The sequence below is a fragment of the Haemaphysalis longicornis genome, unplaced genomic scaffold (assembly GCF_048455015.1).
Source record: "Haemaphysalis longicornis isolate Haplotype H1 unplaced genomic scaffold, Haemaphysalis longicornis Haplotype H1 scaffold_3, whole genome shotgun sequence".
Classification (NCBI taxonomy): Eukaryota; Metazoa; Arthropoda; class Arachnida; order Ixodida; family Ixodidae; genus Haemaphysalis; species Haemaphysalis longicornis.
The window spans coordinates 61,859,448-61,880,203 of record NW_027526335.1 but is presented as its reverse complement, the minus strand read 5'-3'; the positions used below and the strand labels follow the sequence as shown (position 1 = coordinate 61,880,203).

The following is a 20,756-nucleotide window of genomic DNA, read 5'->3' as shown; positions in this document are numbered from 1 at the left end:
CCTGCAGCACCATCCTCGGACGACACCGAAGACGTGGGAACATGAAGTAGTTCGGGAACTGCTCAAGGGAGCGCCGAAGCTGAAGGAGGCGGCTCCGAAAATGGGACAGCTGCGGGCCAATCAGCTCCTCACCAGCAGCGTACTGCCAGGAAGAGGAAGAGGTCGTCTGGTGTCTGCGACTACCGGCAGGCGCAGCTGACGGAGCAGAGATTGCTTCGGGAGGCCTCCGAATCAGCCCACAGCAGGGAAATGGAGCTTAGGGAACGGCACCTGAAGCTGCAAGAAAAGTTGGTTAATTGTATGGTCCACTTTTTCGGCCCTCCAGAATGAATAAAGTATGAAGTGCAACTTGTACCTGAGTTCCCAGCTCGCTGCTTGTAGTAATGAACCATTGCAGCTCGCACTGCAGCACCAGCTGGGCTTTGTTCATCTGTAGTGCGCTGTGGCTGCTGATAGAGAGCATTAGTGATGTGGGCATCAGTGGTCCACTCGTGCATTACGTGCTCACTGTTTTCCTCACAAATGTTGTTCAGCACACAGCAAGCACGTATGACCGACTGTGCTGTGTCCAGTTTGCATTCCATTCTCTTCATGCAAAACCGAAACCTAGCCTTCATCCTCCCGAAAGCGTTTTCGACAACTCGTCTTGCTTTCGACAAATGGTAATTATGTCATTATCTTCATGTCATTATCCAGGCATGCCCTATGGCTGAAAGGTTTAATGAGGTGGGCTGTCAAAGGGAAAGCCTGGTAGCAGAGAATTAAGGGAGGGACAGCAGTCCCGTTGATTGTGGCAACCGGAACTAGGAAAGCCGGGCTGCCCACACACTCCTCCAGCTTCGAGCCTTGGTAAATGTGGGCGTCGTGGCAGCGGCCTGGACTGCGAACGTTGGTGCACAAAAAGCGGTATAGATGGTCCACCAACGCAAGCAGTACCATGCTATGCCTGTAAAAAAGAAAAAGAACTATTCAGCATTTTGTGGGGCCTTGATTTAGGCGGTGCAAAGGTGATACTGCAGACAGTACGTACAGGGTTTCTCATTTACACTTTTCAACTTACCATCCTTTGTAATTGTAATAGTCGACGGCAAACTCCTTAGGCGACGACACGGGAAAATGGCACCCATCTAGTGCCCCCATCACCTGAGGAAAGTCACAAACGGCGTTAAAAGTCGTGATGTGGTCGGCCAGGCGGTCTGCAGTAGGCATCTTCACCCACTTATCTTCAAGCAGCTCCACCACCACGTCACAAAATTCGCGGTACAACGTATTCACCGTTGAGCGGCCCAGGGCAAAAAGGTTGGCAATTGACCTGTCCTCGACCGATGAGCATAACTTGTACAAGCTGACGGCCACACGTTTTTCGACCGAGACCGCTGGGCGCATGACCGTGTCCTCGCGCTGGAGGAGGGGTCGGCACGACTCCACAATGTAGCGGAAGGTTGACGGCGAGACACGAAATGACTGGCGGAAAAAAACGTACACCCAAGTGCGGCAGCGTGTCCTCAAACCACAAACCACCTTTCATTTCGGTCGAAACACCATCGCTCCCGCTGTACGGTACCGGGGCAATCCGCAGTTGCAGTTGCAGCACACAGGCTGCTTGTGAACAGCAACTGCCGCTTCAGGTTGTCTGCTTGTGCCTTCGCAATCTGTATGTCGTTTTCCAGAGAAATAGACGTCGACATCATCCACGCTATTCGCAGTTTCTGTTCGTAAGTCATGGCCACAAATGCGTAAAAAAAAACTTCACTGAACAAACGCCGCACCGTAATTCCAGTAAAACGCTGCACTACGCCACAGAACAGGACGACAGGACTGCGCACTCGTTGCAACGACTGCGGATTCAGCTCGGCTATCGGCTTCGGCTGCACAGCGTTGCCCAACTCTAGCCGCAAATTTTTGTTTTTGGCGCCATCTAGCGTACCAGACCACACTATTCCAATCGCGATTGAAACTGGCCGTGTAGCAGCGCCGCCACCTCAAGCGCGCTCGAAAACTCGATCGCGATTCACTTTAATCGCGATCGAAAGTGGCCGTGTGACAGCGGTATTAAAGACCAATGATTCCGAAAATTGTGGCTTCCAGAAATATAATTCCGAGATTCGACCTGCCGTTTTGACAGTGTTGCGAACTCCGAGCGTGGGTGTCTGTCTCTTTCACCCGCTATCAAATCACTACTTATGTTTCACCTTAATGTGAGTACGACTCCTCACAATGTCGCTTAACTGTATGGGGTACCCTGTAGTTTTAGAGAATACGCAATTTACTTTTGATGCCTTGATCCTTACGCGGCACGTTAAAGGATCTTTTACTGCTCTCCAGCATCTGTGATGTTGGATAAAAATTTGATTGCATTTTAATTGGTTTTATGTCGGTGATTGGACTTATTTATTTATCCTATTTACCTGCAATATTGCCCACGCATGAGCCCTCAAGGGGAATAAATGATGGTGTAGTGATGATGATGATGATGATGATGATGATGATGATGATGATGATGATGATGATACAATTTTTTGGGCTCCCCCAATCGAAAAATAGTTCCGACGCCTCTGCGTCTCTTCCTTTTAATTTTGTTTCGATGCTTTCGCGCGCTCTGTTAAAATAACCAACACCTTGTTGGGAGGTTGGGTTCAAGCCTGAAGAGAATGAGCGATAACTGGCGAAAAAAAAGTTGCGAAGTAATACTCTCGAGAGTTGCATTTTGAATACGAAGCATATAGTTCGAATATTTGCTTAGAGAGGATGTTGATTTCTCCAGTTCAAAATGAATGATTACGCATGGTATGACCGGCATGCCTAGTTTATTTCTCATTTTTTATGTCTAGGTTATGTGCAGGGGCAAGTAAATAAAATAACCATTTCATGTTCGTGACCGTTGCGTTCTCAGCAGCGCCAACCAAAATATAATTGTTCACGTACTTCATCGGCGTCGGGTTCATTCAGAAGCAGTAAATTTTTTCACGCAGCGGGACTCCCGCGAGTGCTTGACTCCACTCTAAGCTTGTTTTTGTGCCCTCTTTCCTAAGCCTTTCTTCCCCTTTCCCCTCCCCTGAGAGCGTAGCATGAGGGCAATCTTGTATACCGGCCGAGGACTGCTGTTTCAGTAAAGAGCTAACAACCTTAGATAGACCAAGGTTGTTATTTGAGTAATTTTTGTTATTCGAGTATTCGAGTTTATGCTCGAGTATCGAGGAGCCTTTAGAAAAAAGAAGGCAAACTTTGCGCTTGAGGCTCCTGCACAATATCTTTTATGGCCACACTGAATTAGACCGCAATCAGTACATTTTTCAGTGGCATTATATATCCAGACGAACAGACCATGATATCGAGGTTAGAGAATATAGTTGCAGAACTAATCTTTTTAAAAGCACCTTTTTCCTCAAAACAGTTTCAGAGTGGAATCGACTGCCTGCTGCCACAGTTAGCATATTAGATAACAAAGCTTTTGTAGCAACCCTTTGAAATCTCGTTCTGTATCGGCTGTACTTTGATTTCTTCCAAAGTTTATTTCGTATTACATAGTTTATCTTTTTTAATATTGGTACAGTGTCTTTACCTATAGAGTGTATGATGGTGAAATTAACACTCGTATACGCTGCTTTCGCACCTTCGTGCTCTTGATGGTGTACCGGTATTTGTTTTAATGTAAGGCGTATTTTTAATTACTGTTATTACAATGCATTGCTATTGTGGACTACCAGGTTGCTCTAACTGCGCTGTACACCCCCCCCCCCCCCCCCACACACACACTATAATGCCTGAATGCGCTGTGGGTACAAGTGTAAATAAAAAACTAGCAAAAAACAACTCCCAGGTGGAAAAATTCAGATACATCAACAACATCGCTCGGTTCGATAGCCCTCTTATAATTATATATCTTTATTCATACCTGTTTTTACATTATTTTTAAAACACTTTGTCCAAGTGCAATTGCATTACACCAGCCAATATTTACACATTAGTAGGTACAGGGAGGGGGAAGATGTATTCGTATACTTATTATTGCACCCGATAAAAGTAATGGTTCTGAACGCGTGACCGCATTCATTTGCAACTCACGCAGTGCGTCCTGGGCGGCGTGATCAATAGTGGTCTCGTCCTTTGCAAAACCAATGCGTATGCAACATGTATTTCTAGTTAACAATCCTCTCTTCCAACTTTGTGCCTTACCACGCCAAACAGCTACCGCGCACCAGCTGCGCCTCCTGAAGTCTCCCTTTCCTCTGCCGTCCTTAAAGCTCATACCAAGCCCCAGTCTGCTCCGGAACTCACAAAACTCCCCAGTGCCGTGGCATGCGCTATCTCATCGTAATTTCAGTTGCAAAAAAAGACACAGTGAGCCTATAAGCGAATAACAGACAGGACCACAGCGCAGTGGTCCTGTATGTTCTCCACTTTCGTCCAGTGCATTTTCTTGCGCTCCTGCAAGCGTGCTATCTAAGCACCAACCAGCCCCACAATGCTCTTTGCTATTTCTCGGACTATTTCTGTCTCGAGTGTACACCGCGAAGAGCCGTGGAGAGAGGCGCGCACCTTGGTGATGTGCGCCAGGTCCTTCTGCGTGTTCCAGAAGTCGGAGGCCATGGTGGGCTCGTAGACGGTGTCCCCCCTGCGCACCAGGGGCTCCCGCACCACGGAGTCCTCCTGGATGCCCATGAGCAGGGCCACGAGGAACACAATCTCGATCAGCACCGCGGCGTAGTGGCGGCACAGCCGCTTCAGGTACACGTTCTTCCACAGCAGGATGTACAGCTGCTTGGCCCAGAGGAAGGCGCGCGCGCTGTCGCGCTGCTGCCACTGCCGGACCGCCTCGTCCACGTCGATGTGCCGGGACTGGCCCACTGCTGCAGCCGTTCCTTATGCATTCCGGTGAAAGAGGGAGAGAACAGTTAGGACAACTCCCCTCTCATCGAAACGGAACCGCCTTCCCAGTACACAGAAGACCTGGGATCCCATCTTCAGACGTGGCAGTAGAAAACTCCCGCCACCTCGTCCTCATTCATCCAGAGTAGAAGCCACCGCTCTCACAAGACTACCTATGAATGTTTATCCTCACAGAACCTTAATCCATGCCATCTTCCCCGTTCAATTTCCCATTCTTTGCAATTTGCCCTGCGCCTAGCACCCTGTATTGAAAGGTGTGAAAGGGGCCGACAACATACCTTTACCATTTTGTGAGCAGTGGTTGGCCCGTCTAATCGACCCAGACTTTGGATTCCAGCGAGACTTGGTTAAAAGAGCGTAGACGGAAAGTTTGGGTATCCCTGATAGGGGCACCTTCCGCCGGGTGCGTTCCCAGAGATCAGCACTTACGCTTATGAATAAATATTGTGACGTGGCAACGAAGGGAATGTATTAAAAAGTATACTATTCACAGTAACAAACGGGATAGCAATGGCAGGTAAGGCAGCTGCGATCTCTCGGGAACAGCACGCACACCAACATCAGCGAGCGTCTTCATCTTCCTCCTCCAGCCTGTGGGTCCGCTTATCCCAGAGGGCACGTATACCCGCACAGATGGATTGGTTGCCGGTTCAGTTTATAGTTAAAGTAGCAAGGCGCCAAGGGAACGAACCTGTGACAATATTTATTATACTCATCTTTCTTGGTAATAATCATGCGTATTGACGAGTTTAGAAAGCTACTTTACAGCCCCCGACCCTGCCACTGTTTATTTCAACGTTTCTATAAGTATGCGATTTATATGTTCTGGGCAAGTGTAGAGTTACATAGAATACCGGGTATTATGTAACTGCTACTTTTAGCACTTCGTTGCAAACGCCCTGGGACGGCTTCTCACCAAAAAGGGCCCCAAAATTCGTGAAACAAACCTTACTCATTGCTCAAATATTATTTCGATTTACGTGAACGATATCAGAATACACAACAGCGTGGTGCATCGCGAATGCTTCGCAAAACAACAAAGATCTTCAACAAAAATTCAAACAGTATAAAAAATTCCATCGCATGGCTAGAGCACGTACGTATTTTCAAGGCTCGTAATGAAATAGGAACCGTTACTTCCATGTGGTCGTCGTTCTTCCTTTTGTTTTGCCACATACCCACGTGCGCGGAAAAAGCGATGATATTTCGATGATGATACTAGTATTGCTCGGCAGGTAACATTCAACACAAAGATCCCGTCAGATGCCGTCACTGCGCACTGACCTCTGTTACACAGCATTTAAGGGAGATCGGCTCGGCCTAGGAAGACTTCGACGAAATTAGTCCACTGTTAGATGCGTGGGTTAAATGGGGAGTTTTGGAACTCTCAGTGTGTAACGCGTACGTAGTCTGCTAGGCACTGAGAGGTACTGAATGGCCGGCCCTTTCTAAGCCCTTTCTAAAGTGCATTTTAAGGCAGTCATTACCTGACTACCTTAATGAAACTGTACATGGTTATAGAATCATTCCAACGACGAAACGTGATGTGATTTGTTTTGTTTTGCTTTATTGCATTTGACCTATAATAAAGGTTTGCCGTTTTTCTGAAAGCATGGGGCTCCTTTCTCACTGACAACCACGAGCCAAATTGCAAAAGAAAAAAATCTCCCACCTCCCCTCGCGGGAACCCCTGTGTAGATGCGACGTATAGGGGGTTCACGTTGCAGCGTTGGGCAGCGGAGGAACGGCGCTGGAACGATGGAGCGGAGCGGCGCAGGCACCGCGTTTTATAGCGCGCATAACGGTGAGGGGACGGGCCGGCGCCAGTGCGTCTGCCGCGGCTATGACGCAGCACAATCCACTATAATCCCATCCAATCCAATCCAAATCCAATCCAAGCCAAGCCAAGCCATTAGAATCCAATCCAATGCCCCTCGCGGGAGAGTGTTCGCTATCGGAGAGGAGAGGGGTGAGTGGCGGAGAGCGCAGCTCACGCGGCGAGGAGAATGGGGGAGGGGTGGACGCCGACAACAACGCCGACGCCGGATGCAGGGACAAGGCGAGTGAATGAGATGCAGTCGCATCTAAAAAAATTTAAACCAGTTCCACTCAGTGTGAAATCTGCTGCAACAGCGGAGATGTGGGTGTCTTTACGAAGATTACGTTTAGCTTCGGCTTCCTTATTGTACCTAATGTTAGAGCATTCATAGCAGCTAACAGTCAATTTGTTTCCGGATAGTTACGGTAAAACAAGTTACAGCCGTTTTCTGCAGCCATACTCCCTCCGGAGATGACCATGTATTGACAACAAACAATAATTCTGTAACGTTTACAACTTTACCGTGAACTCATAAGGACAAGCAAATCAAACTCGTCATAATGATAGGGTCATTTTAGCGGCTAATTTTGCATATAGATTGTTTTGAAATACTTTCGATAACACAAGAGTTAGAGCCGTTTTCTCTAATCATGTCATACTCGCGCCGTAGATGACCATGCTTCACTGCGCAGCATGCAGTGTGGGAAAGCCAGCTTACAAAAACCAAGCTTACGCCGATTTTTTTGAAAAGTCGGCTTCACATCTAAACACAAACGCATTGCTGGGCGTGCAATTTTTCATGAACTATTAGCCGTCTTATATCACAATATAAAGACCCAAGGACGTTTTTTTTTTCTATGCTGGCAACCGGATTTAGCGCGACAGAGAAACCTCCTCCGGAGGGAGCGCGACACGATACCAGGACAGACTGTCGTCAAGCCCAGCCCTAGAACAGCTTCGCTGTTAGAAGGACGACAAAAGTATAGCAAATCTATAGCGATACTAACAGTAAAGTATACAAACAGAATGAAATGAGCCAATTTTCGCACGCTTGTACAGAGGAAACAGGCATAGATTTTAATGTGGCTGACGCATACGTGCGCGGCAAAAAGGAAAATGCTGGCAAAGAGATAGCTAATTTCAGAAAATTTCTCATGGCTCTTGGGGTTCATTAACCGTTGTGAGCGTGCGATTTCTCGGTGAACTTCGATGTTATCTGATAAACACGCAGATTAGCTGCGTGGCTGCCATAGTGTGGAAATGACAAGAGTTTGCCGCTCTGGATTTTCGCTCGCGTTTGCTTGTAAATGACAGTGCGCGTATTTCGGGGAACAAATAATATTGACATGTATATGAATCTCGTCCCTTAATTAGGCCAGCGCATTAGAGAATTTCGCAGAAATTTCACTTTATGTGCAGCGAATTTCGTCTCTATAAGTGACGACTTTCCTTGTGGGAGTTTTCGTCGGTGCGCTTTATAGTTCGGAGGTGGGACCTAAACGCGGCATTGTGTGCATGTGGGAAATAATTTTGCAGCAATCATCGCTCGGATTTATCAAGATGGCATGGGCTCTACATTTACGCGGTAAGCCTTTAACGCTTTGTCAGCTGAAAAGCATAAAAAAAATCGTCTCATAGCATCGCCGGCCTAAAATGATAATCCACCGTTCTCCAAATACGTCTAAACTTTGTTAACCCGTAAACTTTCTGCGGGGAGCACCCCAGCAAGGTCTATCCATAATGCGGAAAGGTTAACGCCTTGTATCTGCATGAAAATGTGTAATTAGCGAAGTTAGCACGTTTTATCGCTAAAATAGATGACTGGCTGCTTTACAGTCGTAAGTGATCAACTGCTCACGCAAAATCATCGTTTTCACGCCATGAAAGCTTTCTTTCTGGTATAACGTATGCGTGCGAAAAAAGGCCTGCCGTGGGGCTGCTGAAAAAAACCGCATAACTTATTGGTAGACGAAGTAATGATATAATAATTACATTTGATTGGTGACGGCAAAAATATTGGCTACATCGCTGCCGCCGCGTCACGGTAGTTACAAAATAAAACTAAAATTAAACAGAAATAGTTTCAGCAGAGAAAACCGGAAGCAGCGATCCGACTACGTTCCGACTCGGTTGATACGATAGCTTGAATGGGTCATATTCAGCAAAACGTGTTCTATAGTTGCCATCAAGGAAACGTAAGGTTGGTGAACGGAAGAATCGTCGCAGGAATGCTTTCGCAATAGTCGGCAGTCTTCCAAATACCTATGATATTTTACCGTGGGTCGACTTACACTCGCAACATGCTGTCTGTATGTATATGACGTACCCCAGTTCAAGCGAACCCCAGTTCAAGCGATATCCCGTCTACGCGCACTCATGTTAGCGCTGCAATACCCAATTCAAAAAAGCGGTAACCGGGGGTAAGGAACTCAACCTAGAGTCTTCACAAAACTCAAATCCGATAGCTGGACTAGATCTCATTGGAAAGACATACGTCCGCCGTGCTGTTGCTTTAGTTCAGATTGCATGTCTAGATACTTGGTTTATCTAGAGCGCTGTAAAGGTAGAACGACGCCTTGGCATCTATAGTTATGCCGGCAGAAATACAGAAACTTGTGACGACTGAAAATACTTATAAAAACTAGTTTTCTTTTTTTTTCTTTGATTAAGGCGAAAAACTGAAGCGCCCAACTACAAGACTTAGGTCAAGTTAAACACATCCTGGCGACCCCTCGGAGACACTATAGTTCTGGTTCGTAAAAACTCTTCAGGACACTTACGTTTGCTTACGTGGTTTAAAGGTGAAGTTCTGACAATGCTTAATCATTAATAACGACTTAAAAATTGATTGACGCCTTTTTTACTGCTGCATCGTATTTGCGTCTCTCTTTTTTTCTTTTTTACTATTTTGGTACAAATTTCTTCGACCGGCTCATCCCCTTCTACTACTACCACCCCCTGTTTTTGTCTGTTTCATCGCTTGTATTTCTTTGTCTTACTGCGTAAATTACACAAGCAAGCATAATGACACGCCGCAGCCTCCCTAGAATCAGGTTTCTGCGCGGCTGGTGCGCACTTGTTCAGTCACGGGCACCATGATCGCATATCGCGCTGTAGGCGCTATTCTGCAACTTTCAAATTTTTGCAACTATTTTACAGCTTTACACGCACTATTTTACGACGCCACAAGTTTCGAATTCACAGTTTTGTGAATTTTGTGAAGCAGGCCCATTAGCCCATCAAAGCTCTTGAATGCGGGCCGATCCCCCTAGCGGGCATGCGCTACGAAGAAATGAACAGCGGCAATAGGCTTTAACAACGACGACAACCTCAGCTGGTATCGTGTTACACGCTCTCTGGAGCGGTTTTTCGGTTCTCAATGTAGAAAAAATTAAAAAATTGCGCCCACCTCCCCGCGAGGGGAACCCTGTGTAGATGCGACGCATCGTGGGGTTCACTTGGTGTTTCCGTTGGATTGATTCTGAAATCGCGTGAAACGTGTCGGGAACGCGTATGATTTTTATGTTTTAGGAATAATATTATGTTTTATTGGCCAATCTTGGTCAATCTCTCTAGGTGGTATGCTTGGGGCTTCGCTGTCGCAACGACCTTTACTCCATTATTGTTGCTGTAAGTGGGAGCCTCTTTTCTTTTATTGCAAGTGGTAATCATTGCCCCATCATGCGTTGTCTCAGTAGCTTCTTGACGTAGTTTGAATGAGTCAATTGATTGATTGTGGGGTTTAACGCCCCGACGCAACGCAGGCGATGAGGCGCGCCGTAGTGGAGGGCTCCGGATTAATTTTGACCACCTGGGGATCTTTATCATGCGCCGAAATCTCGTACACACGGGCGTTTTTGCTTTTCGCCTCCATCAGAAAAGCGGCCGCCGCGGCCGGGAATCGAACCCGCGACTTCGTGCTCAGCAGCGCAACGCCTTAGCCACTGAGCCACCGCGGCGGGTTTGAATGAGTCAAGGATATAAGGCGCGCTCGTAGCATTTGATGCTGTCTTGGTTTTGTGGCGCAGTGGGAAGAGCACCATGTACCTCGCGTTCCGCCCACAGGGTCGTGGGATCGAAACCGGGCGCCGCTAACTATTATTTTTTTTTATAGTGTAGGGGGAGGGGTGTGGACGGACAACGCCGTATGGAGGGACAAGGCGAGTGCATGAGATGCAGTCGCATCTAAAAGGAATAAAAGGGGCCTTCATGCTTTAAAAAAAATGGTTAAATCGCACCTCTACAAATGCCTTTTTACCATTGCATGTGAGTATAAAGGTGAAGCAAACTTTAGAGAAATCGGAACAGGCGTGGTTTTTGTATGTTGGCTTTTCCGCGTTGTCTGTTTTACAGCGGCTCCGGTCTTTTCGGTACAGGGCGTTTCGGTACGGTCCGTTTGGTGCGCGGGCGTTTCGGGACACCGACATTTCGGGAGTCGGGTGTTGAGGTACGAAGACGAATTTCAGCGAGCGCTTTGGGCTGCGCGCGTTGTTTACGTGGTGGTTGCAAGCATTCAATTCGTACCTATTTATTACAGATGCTCTTGTTCGCAATTCTGCGGTATTTTAGGCCAGCCGTTGGTTATGCGACCTTGGTAAAAAAACCTGTTTGTAAAATATTAGCTAGGATATTTGTAGCATTCAGACAACCCCATTGTTCATTATTTTGTTTTCTAGCGACCTATTACGACCAGTATTTTCAGTGACAGTATCATCGTGTTTTCTCTCTTTTTTTACGATGTTTTATCGCCTGTTTTTTTAATAATCAGTGAGAGCAACTATTTTCTTTGCAAAAACAAAACAGAAAGCTAACCTATATGTTCATGCACCGAAAACTCAATGAAACCGGTAATTTTTTATTCTAAACAGATTTTGGACCGAGGGGGCTGCCGACTCCCAATGGACGTTCGCCGTGGGGGTCAGCCACCTGCGTTCTCCGAATTCCTCGCGACGTACGGAAAGTGGGGAAGGAGCGTGCATGGCGCCTGCTTGCGCAGGAGCTCGCCAAACACTCGCCTTTGGGTGGGGTCCAGCGCTGAAATTCATGTGGCCAATTACACGCTGCAGCTTCAGCTAGCCAAGGCAATTCATTCGGGGTGCCAAGGCACTTTATTTTTCGCAGACCGCGGAAGCGAAAAAGATACCGTGGGCGACGACGCCACGGGAAACGCGAGGGTGTAGATAAAAAATCCTTCCCCGCAAGAGGAAGAACATTTCACTATTTCTGTAGTTTTGTGTACGGAACGCTGCCCCATCGGCTTCGCCGAAAAGGGATTCGTTCCCAATGCTTTCATTTTGATAAGTGGTTTTGCGGGGTTAAAAAACCTTTTGTTACTGTTGTCATTTGACTTGTTATAATGTCGCTATGGGTTCCGCGGGTGACCGCATTGTAGTTTTCTGGGCGTATTTTTCAGAAAATCTGTTATGCATCGATTTGTTGCCTCAAACGGGCGTAGTTTTGTTTTGGCTTAACATGGCAAGTATTGACTTTGTTGACATTGCCTGCCACCAGAATTAGATGTTTAGAAATGACTGTTCAACCTCTGCATTTACTTTGGCCAGGCAGATGAATCGAGGGACAGACAGCCAGGCAGACATATAGAGAGGCCAAAATTTCCGCGTATAATAAGCCCAAGAATGAGTATCGTCTTTAAAAAATGCTGATGGTGGGGAGCTGCAGATGCCATCTATCTCTGATAGCAATAAAACCCTACCAAATTGTCTGAAGTGTAGTTTCCGTCACAACGCTTAAAATCACAAATGAACAGCCCTGGCAAAAAGTATCTCTGTAGGATCCAGAAAACATTGCAGATAGCTTTGAATATTATACAAGAACCTTGTAAACTTCCAATTCACAAAGACAGTAAACCCAGCACAGTAACTGCTAACGACGATAAGGCCCGGACGGAAGCGTGTGGCAAGGTACAACAGGTGCCTTTGCAAATTGATAATGACGCGGTATGTGCTTTGCGTAATCAGGAGAAGCCAACGTCCGCAAAAACGGAATGCCAAAATATTGGAAGATCTTCGTCATCACGTCAGAAAGACAGATTTTTTTGCCCCTGCGTCGGCGCTTAATTACGCAGCTGTTATTGAAGTTTCTGGAAAGGGAAAAAATAGTTACTCTCACTGATTTTGATAAAAAAACGAGAGAAAATACATGATGACACTGCCGCTGATATGCTTTATAAAATACTGGTGAGGGTAGATCGCTAAAGCAACGCAGTAATGAACGAGCGATACATTTTCTGGCTACTGTTACGCAAATAGACATTTTTTTTTACAAGGCCGCATAAATTTTTACTGGCCTAAAACACAGAAATACGCGCAATTACAGTTGTAATAAGCAAGTTCGATTTGTGTGCTTCCAACTCCCATGTTAACAATGCACTTGAATTTTGCTCCCACAAATGCTCGCCCGAATACGTTTTTCTATCGAACGTTCCTGTACCGAAATGCCCGTGTCGTGAAACGCCCGTGTCCCGAACCGCCCTGTACCGAAAAGAGCTAGGCCCGTTTCACAGTGATACCTGGTCTACGGAGAGAGTTACGGAAAAATGCTGAACTCCCGTGTTATTGAAAGCGGGAACCGGCCCACTCGTCGAAGCCAACTCGTCCTAGGAAAACTGGTCATAGGGAAACTGGTCAAAGAGGGCATCTCGTTCTAGGTGATCCCGTACGGGTCTAGGAGAACTCGTCAAAAGTGAACTCGTCCCAGCCAACTCGTCATAGGTGAACTCGTCACATAGGGCAAGTCGTCATAGGCCATCTCGCACTAGGGAAACTCGTAACCTAGGGTACCTGGACACTCGGTCAACTCGTCACAATTTACATTTTTCGTCTATCATGTTCAATGAAAGAGTACAAACGCTTGTATAATTCTCATCTTATGCGTAAACATCCTTACACTCTTCCTTCAAATTACCACCCTTAATGTTTCCTTTGTCGCCTTCGAGGAACGTGCCAGCCAGACAGCGTATCTTATTTTTTTTCTTTCTGCAGCTAATTACGTGAGCCTTTTATATTAGATTTAGTTTGCCCGTTCTGTTTTTTCTAATACATTTTTTTTGGTAAATAAGTGACGGTGCTGTATTGGGATTGCGATTTCGTTGTGTTTCCGCTTTTAGTATTTTCATCTTTTGTTTTCATGCCTGCTGACAAATGATGATTGTCAAGCTGGGTAACTTTCGTTTTTTTTAGTCTTCATATCACCTATATATGGGAGCGAAAGTCAAGGCTGGACTTTAAAGTTGACCCCCCCCCCCCCCCCACACACACACACACGCACACACACACTCACACAAAAAAGCATGACGAACAGTTTTTAGGAGAAGAAAAGCAACAAAAGAAGCCGGAAGTGCTGAAACCGAAAAGCCAATTGCAACCACCACCTGCAAAAACAAGATGCCAACATTTTGCCCTTTTTATGGATATATACACAAGCTAGCAAAAAGCTTCAAAAGATAACGCAAAAAGAAAAACAGCAAAGAAAGAAAAGAAAACGCAAAAGAAAGGAAAAGTCGACCCCCCCCCCCTCCACAGAAAAAGCTTGACGAATATTTTTTTGGAAGGAGAAGAAAAAAAAAATAAACCTGAAAAGAAACCCCTTACCAAGTAAAAAAAAAAATGTTTATTTTTTTTTTTTTGCAACAAGAAGGGAAATAAGGAGGGGAGAGAGGAACATGTGTTAAAATAGAAAAACCATTTCAACCCCCGCCTGCAAACTAACAAAAGCAGGGGACCCCTCGAACTCTGAAGAGGTCAACCTGGGAGTAATTATAAGATTAGAAGCCACTAACTTCCTCTCCCCATTTCCTCGACATTGGCCAGAAATGGAACCGCGAGACGACTTTTCCTAGCACGAGAAGGTCAGTGCTACCACTTTTCCTAATACAGGATCACCTAGAACGAGATGCCCTCTTTGACCAGTTTCCCTGTGACCAGTTTTCCTAGGAGGAGTTGGCTGTGACGAGTGGGCCGGTTCCCATCCGCAAGCAAGGGCTCTAGCACTCCCCATTTCCACCCTATAGTTCATCTCAGAAGCTAGCTGCAGCACTGTGGAGGCTACATTGTTGTCCCCCTCAGGGCGCCTAACTCACCGCGAAGGAAGCGACAAAAGGCGCCGGGGCCGTGCGGTGCCACTTGCCGGGAGGGGAGAAGGGAGTGTCCTTTCACGACCCCCTTCACGGCGGATTAGGCGCCGTCAGTGGGCGCACTATTGATAACAATGTAGCCTCCACAGTGCTGCAGCTAGCTTGTGAGATGAACTATAGTGTTGCTACCTTTCTCGCGGAGTGCTGGGATGCACCATGACACGTTTCGCCGAATTCTTGTCCGCTTCTGGCCGATTCGCAGAAAGATAGCGGCAAAAACGCGCACGAGAGGAGAAATCAGCCGGTTTAATGCATGTTTTGCCTCGCGAGGAATGCATGTGCACACTTACTATTTTTCTGACGCAATGACATTAAAAAGTAAATCACAAAATTTTCGCAAATCACAGCAAGAAGCTTTTCTTTTTTTATTTTGTAAACCTTCGCTCCCCCTCCCCCGACAGCTGCCAAAAAAACTGTCCACTCAGAGTAATCACCCCTGTGATATTAACGATCGATATTTGTGTATGGGCTTTGCAAAATTTACTCTCGTTGAACATTTTAAAACTTCAAAATTCAAATGAACAGCACCAATCTTTTATTCAGTGTTGCTGAAACACTTTCAGCAGAATGATTGTTCGTCGATTTCCCGCCTTGCACGTCTTGCACTTTGGCGACGGGAAGAGGGCCATGCAGACCGAAGTTTGAAGCGTAGCAACAAAAATTATGGGCACTTATTTACATTCGTACAAAATAGTAAGAAGCGGCAAAGCGTGGGGTTGACTACCAGGGATCGAATGGACCTTTTTCCAGTAGCGATCTGCGCATGCGCGGGCTGCCGGTCCGTCATTCTTGGCAGGCGCCTCCGGCAAAATAAACAAAAGGACGCCCTCCAGCTTTCAGTTCGGGATAGAGGCTACGCTGTCCAGCACTGCGCGTTTTTATTATTCTCTTTCAACAGCTCGAAGTGGGTTCGTAAGTGCACACAAAAAGGGCTGTCTAGGGAAAGGGGCAAAGACATTTGGGGCTGACCACTCTGGAAGCAAATGCAAGCCAGTGAGAGAGTAACAAAAATGAAAAAAGTAAAGAAAAAGGGGCGCTTCGACCTCTGCAAATTAGTCACGGGAACGACGCCTGCTGCCGTGATATTCACGTGAAAGGCACTGGTGACCGGTTGGAGCGGAAGGGGCTACAGTACCGGGATATTTTATGTGGACGAGTTCTACGAAAGCTCGACTTTTTGTGGGCGTGCATTGCTGCTAATTTTATTTCGGTGTGGCGCCTGCTAGGAGGATCGGTACTGGAAAAAGGTGGATTCCTGTTCGGCGAAGCCGATGAGGCAACGCACCGTACACAAAAATACAGAAATACTAAATATTCATCCTCTCCCGGGGAAGGATTGTTTATGTACACCCTTGCGTTTCCCATGCCGTCGTCGCCAACGCGATCGCTTTCGCTTCGGCGCATTCTAGGAAAAAAGAAAAAAAGAACGAGTGGTTGGGCTAGCTGAATTCTGCTGCACGTAGTTATCATGAACGGTAGCAGTGGCCCCATCCCTTGGATCGGAGTGGCCCGATCCAAGGGGTCGGGCCACTCCGTTTTAGAAGCAAACTCCGGCGCAAGCAAGCGCCATGCACGCTCCTTCCCCACTTCCCGTACGTCGAGAGAAATTCGGGGAAGACAGGCGACTGACCCCGACGGCGAACGTACATCGGCATTCCGCATCCCCTTCGGTCCAAAATCTCGGTTCAGAATAGAAAAATTACGGGCTTAAGGAGTTTTCGGTGGAATAACGCACGACTTTGTTTATTTTGTTTTGATTTGTTTTTGCGCAGAATCTCCAGGATCTATGTTTAAAAGACGGCATATGTGCTCTTATTGTGATTATTTAGCGCCTACTTGTGAATCGGCATACTTTTCAAGCGATTTCTCCTGCAAATATGTGTTGAGGATAGTTCCTCGAACCTCTTTCATTTGTTTACTTTTCTCATAAATGCTCTTTGAATTGATTTTTCAAGTACTTAGTAATTATTATTATTTTTTTCTTAGTACGGAAGTTCTTTTTCACACAAGTACCGAATGTGAGCTTCAGAGATACGAATGAGCCGGGATCCAACGTCGCTCCTATTCGAGGACGCTGCTTTGACGTGCATGATTGCTGCGGAAAATATTTCTTTACGCACTCAGCTCTCTTCCGGGCTGTTAAAGAAGTAAACACCTATCTTATGAATGAGAATGGAATGGCTTAACCCTGCAGTTAGAAACAAATTTTTAGACGTATTAGTAGCACTTAAGTGTTACACCTCGGGTTGTTCACTTACATCGTTTCACGCTATTTGAATTGCAGCGGGTCATGATAACCTGCAGAATGCCTGTTGCAGTCGGCACTTCTTTTTTTACACCATGCATAATGTCGCGCCGACAACTGCTTCTGCGAACACCATTTCAATGGGTGATATTGTGCGGCTGAAAAAAGTACTGATGATGGGGAGCTGCTGGTGACATTGCTCTCAGATAACATCACGACCATATTATGGCAATTATACTCTGCGGCAAAATGTTAGGAATTCCAAATGAGCAGTCCTTGAGAAGATGAATATCTGTATGTATGCTGCAGAAAACATTGTAGAGTGCATTCAACGTCATTAAACAGAATTTCCAACTTTTGATTCACAAACAATAAACCCGCCACAGTCCCTGCTAAGTCGGGACGGAAGCGTGCGGCAAGGTATACAATAGGTGCCTTCCGTAATGCATTGCTAATAGCCCCTTAAGTGCTTGTGTTATCAGAAGAAAGCAACGCACGCAAATGCAGAATGCCAAGAAGTTGCAACTTCTTCGTCATTACGTTATAAAGCCACAGGTTCCTTTCCCCGTGCGGTGGCACTCATTTACGCATCCGTTGTCGTAGGGACTCCGCAAAGTGTTAAAATAAATTAGTACTACTCTCACTGATTAAAAAAAAAACAGGTGATAATAGGTCATCAAAAAACGAGTGAGAAAACACGATGATACTGTCACTGATTTGTTATATGAAATTCTGGTGATAGTAAATCGCTAGAAAACAAAATAATGAACAATTACAGGTTGTCTAAATGCTACAAATATCGCAGTTAATATTTAACAACTCAACAGTTTTTTTTTTTTTTTGCAAGGCCGCATAACCAACTGCTGGCCTAAAATCACGCATAATTGCGAACAAGAACATGTGTAATAAATAGGTACGAATTGCGTGCTTGCAACCATCACGTAAACAACGCGCGCAGCCCAAAGCGCCAGCCGAAATTCGTCGTTGTCCCGAAACGCCCGCGCACCAAAAGGACCGCACCGAAGCGCCCTGTACCGAAACGTCCTGTACCGAAAAGGCCGGAGCCGGGGAATCGGCTCTAAATGAACTTGAGTGTGGTATTTTTTTAATGAGTTAGCGCTTCACGCAGTCGCCGACTTCAGAACGGTTATCAGTAGGTGCTTCGAGAAATACGAGATGCAACGAGAGACGCCTGGCTAAGGCGCCTCCAGCTCCAGAGAACGTGACACACGCATTAAAAAATCCCCCCCCCCCCCCCCAGTGGACCTCCCGCCCCCCACACACACCTTCTTGCACACCCTACCCCATGCGGGCAGGGTTACAAGACTGTCCAACCAAAAACCGCCCAACCGTCAAATTTGGGCGTCAAACACGTTAAAATTTGAACAAAAAATCACCCAAATTTTTGGAAAATATTCAAAAGTACATTTAAGCTGAAGTGAAATCACCTGGCAATTACGTAACAGGCAACGATCCAGAAAACTAGTACACCTGGGCTCTGTGGCACGCCGTCGTGAGGGTTCGTACACATGGACATTTTCATCTTTCGCCTCCATCAAAGACACACAAAAAAAGCCACAGGTGGAATTGGACAAACCTTCACCATGAGTCTTCACAAAATACAGTAGACGCAAGAGGGAAAAAATGGCATAATGGCCAAGCTCGAAACAGCACCGATGAAGGTAAGCACATCAGCCAGCTACTTACTTTATGGTTGTATTACTACTCACAATAAAGAGCCGTGCACTCTGTATTAGAATTTGTATTTGCCCGGAAATTCTCCCTGTTCTGTGATCAGATTTTTATTGATTATTTTCTAGTGTGTATGAGATGCTGTATGTCGAGAAGATACACTTGATCCTGTTTCTGTTAACATTGTATTTCCAAACATTGATATTGATTTCGATGGTTTGCCTGTTTGCTTGATTTCTTTTTTTTTTTTTTTTTAATGGTGCTAGGGCATCTGTTTCGCCTATGTCCAGTGCTGAGGCTGCCCAGCTACGCACACAAGCCTGTGGGCTTATGCGAGCTGGATATTTTGCTGTATATGTACCTAGACAATAAAACATTATTATCATTATCATTATCATTATTACACCACTCGGTCCATACAGAACACAAGGTTCGAACCGGTTACACCACTCGGTCCATACAGAACACACTATTCGAACCGGAAACAAAACTCTTCATTTGGTTCAAAACTTTTACAACACTTTCCGCTTCTTGCCAAAGAAAACTGAACATGAAGAATACTTTCTAGTATTTCGTTAGACATACGGTTTCTTATGTCCCTTTTTGTCAAAGACACTTGGCTGAAAACACATTTTAAGGTGGCATTTGATATCGGTAAAGATATAAGGAAGACGGCAAGCTCAAGCAGAGGAAACAAAATTTTCTGCGCTATTTCTGGCAGTTTTTTTTTTTATTTTTCTAGAATTTTATCGCGCATATCTCCTCCAGGCTGTCAACATTTGCTTGCAGAAGGAGATATTCATACAGCGATATTCAGGAGGCGATACTCATACAGGCGATATTCATATCCGTAGCGCCCCCGCGGTGGGGGCGGTGCGGGGAGGCCGACGTAATTTGTGTAACTTCCCCGTGCGCCCCACCACCAGTCGTCTCTCCGGGCCTCTCAAGCGCGATACGCGGAGCCTACCGTTATCTAGTGTAAAATGAAATGCAGCCGCGCATCCGGCAAGGTTGCAACAGCAGTAGCAACAGCCGCCGCCGGAAAACCAGGATGAGAGCCCAACAAAGCTCGCTTTAAGAAATGCACCACAAAAGCCCGGCTCGCGCGAGAACCGCAGAGACGCCGCGTGAGGCCGACCTCTCAGCGGTCGTGTGAGTCGCTCACCTGGTTCCATCGATGGAAAGCGCAAGCCTCTTGTCCACCCGACTGCGATGAAAGAACGCGAAAAAATAGCGCTGCGCGGGCCCGTTTTCTTCCTTTTCGGATCGTGTGGCACGCGCGCTACCACCTGGGACTTGGTTTCGAGGATGCTCTCCTGGTTGGTCGGTATGTATAGAAGCGCGTACCTATGTGGGAGATATGCTTAGGTTGAATTGGTTCGCAATGGTTGTTGTTGTTCAAAAACTTTAGTTTTATTCTGGTGACTTGGAAGTGATCACTTCTTAGCAATTTGAACTTTTAGTGACGCTGGGGATATTTTTGATCATCTTGCGGTTGTGTAGTGTCAGAAGGAACTTGGTATCGATGCTGCTTTCGCGGTGGTTGGCTCTGTGTTGAAGCTCATTCCTATGTGAAGAATTGGCTCAGAATCAATTGGCTTACAAGACTGAAGCTATTTGTGACGTTCTTTTTAAATTCGCACTTTTACAGTGTCGGCTATCTGGGATGCGTTTACCGAGAATCGGCCGTTGTGTACTTGCATGCATGTCCTAAGAAACTGTCGCCATCAGCATTGAGGCAGCCGGTGTACTCGGAGAGGGCAATAAGCGGCTAATGACCGATAAATTGCTTATTTGCAGCGTAACAAGCACCACATTACTGGGCTACTGTAAACTATGCGATGATGTGAAATTGAATTCGTGAAAAGCAGGGGATACGACGTTATAAAAGCGTTGGCGCTGACTCCCCTCAGTCATTAAGAGTTACAGCAGATCTGAAAACCACTGCCGGAACGGTA

General features: G+C 46.2%; 1 protein-coding gene across 1 annotated transcript in view; it reads right to left on the bottom strand.

The window, feature by feature from the left end:
- Positions 1-19,973, bottom strand: part of LOC144175239 (phospholipid-transporting ATPase ABCA3-like) — an 81,249-nt gene extending 61,276 nt beyond the window's left edge. Inside the window, exons 1-2 of the mRNA XM_077704340.1 lie at positions 19,964-19,973; positions 4,540-4,862 (exon numbers count right to left, since the gene is read on the bottom strand). Of these exons, the coding sequence (XP_077560466.1) occupies positions 4,540-4,862; positions 19,964-19,973 (333 nt within the window). The remainder of the gene's footprint in view (positions 1-4,539; positions 4,863-19,963) is intronic.
- Positions 19,974-20,756: the final 783 nt, after the last annotated feature.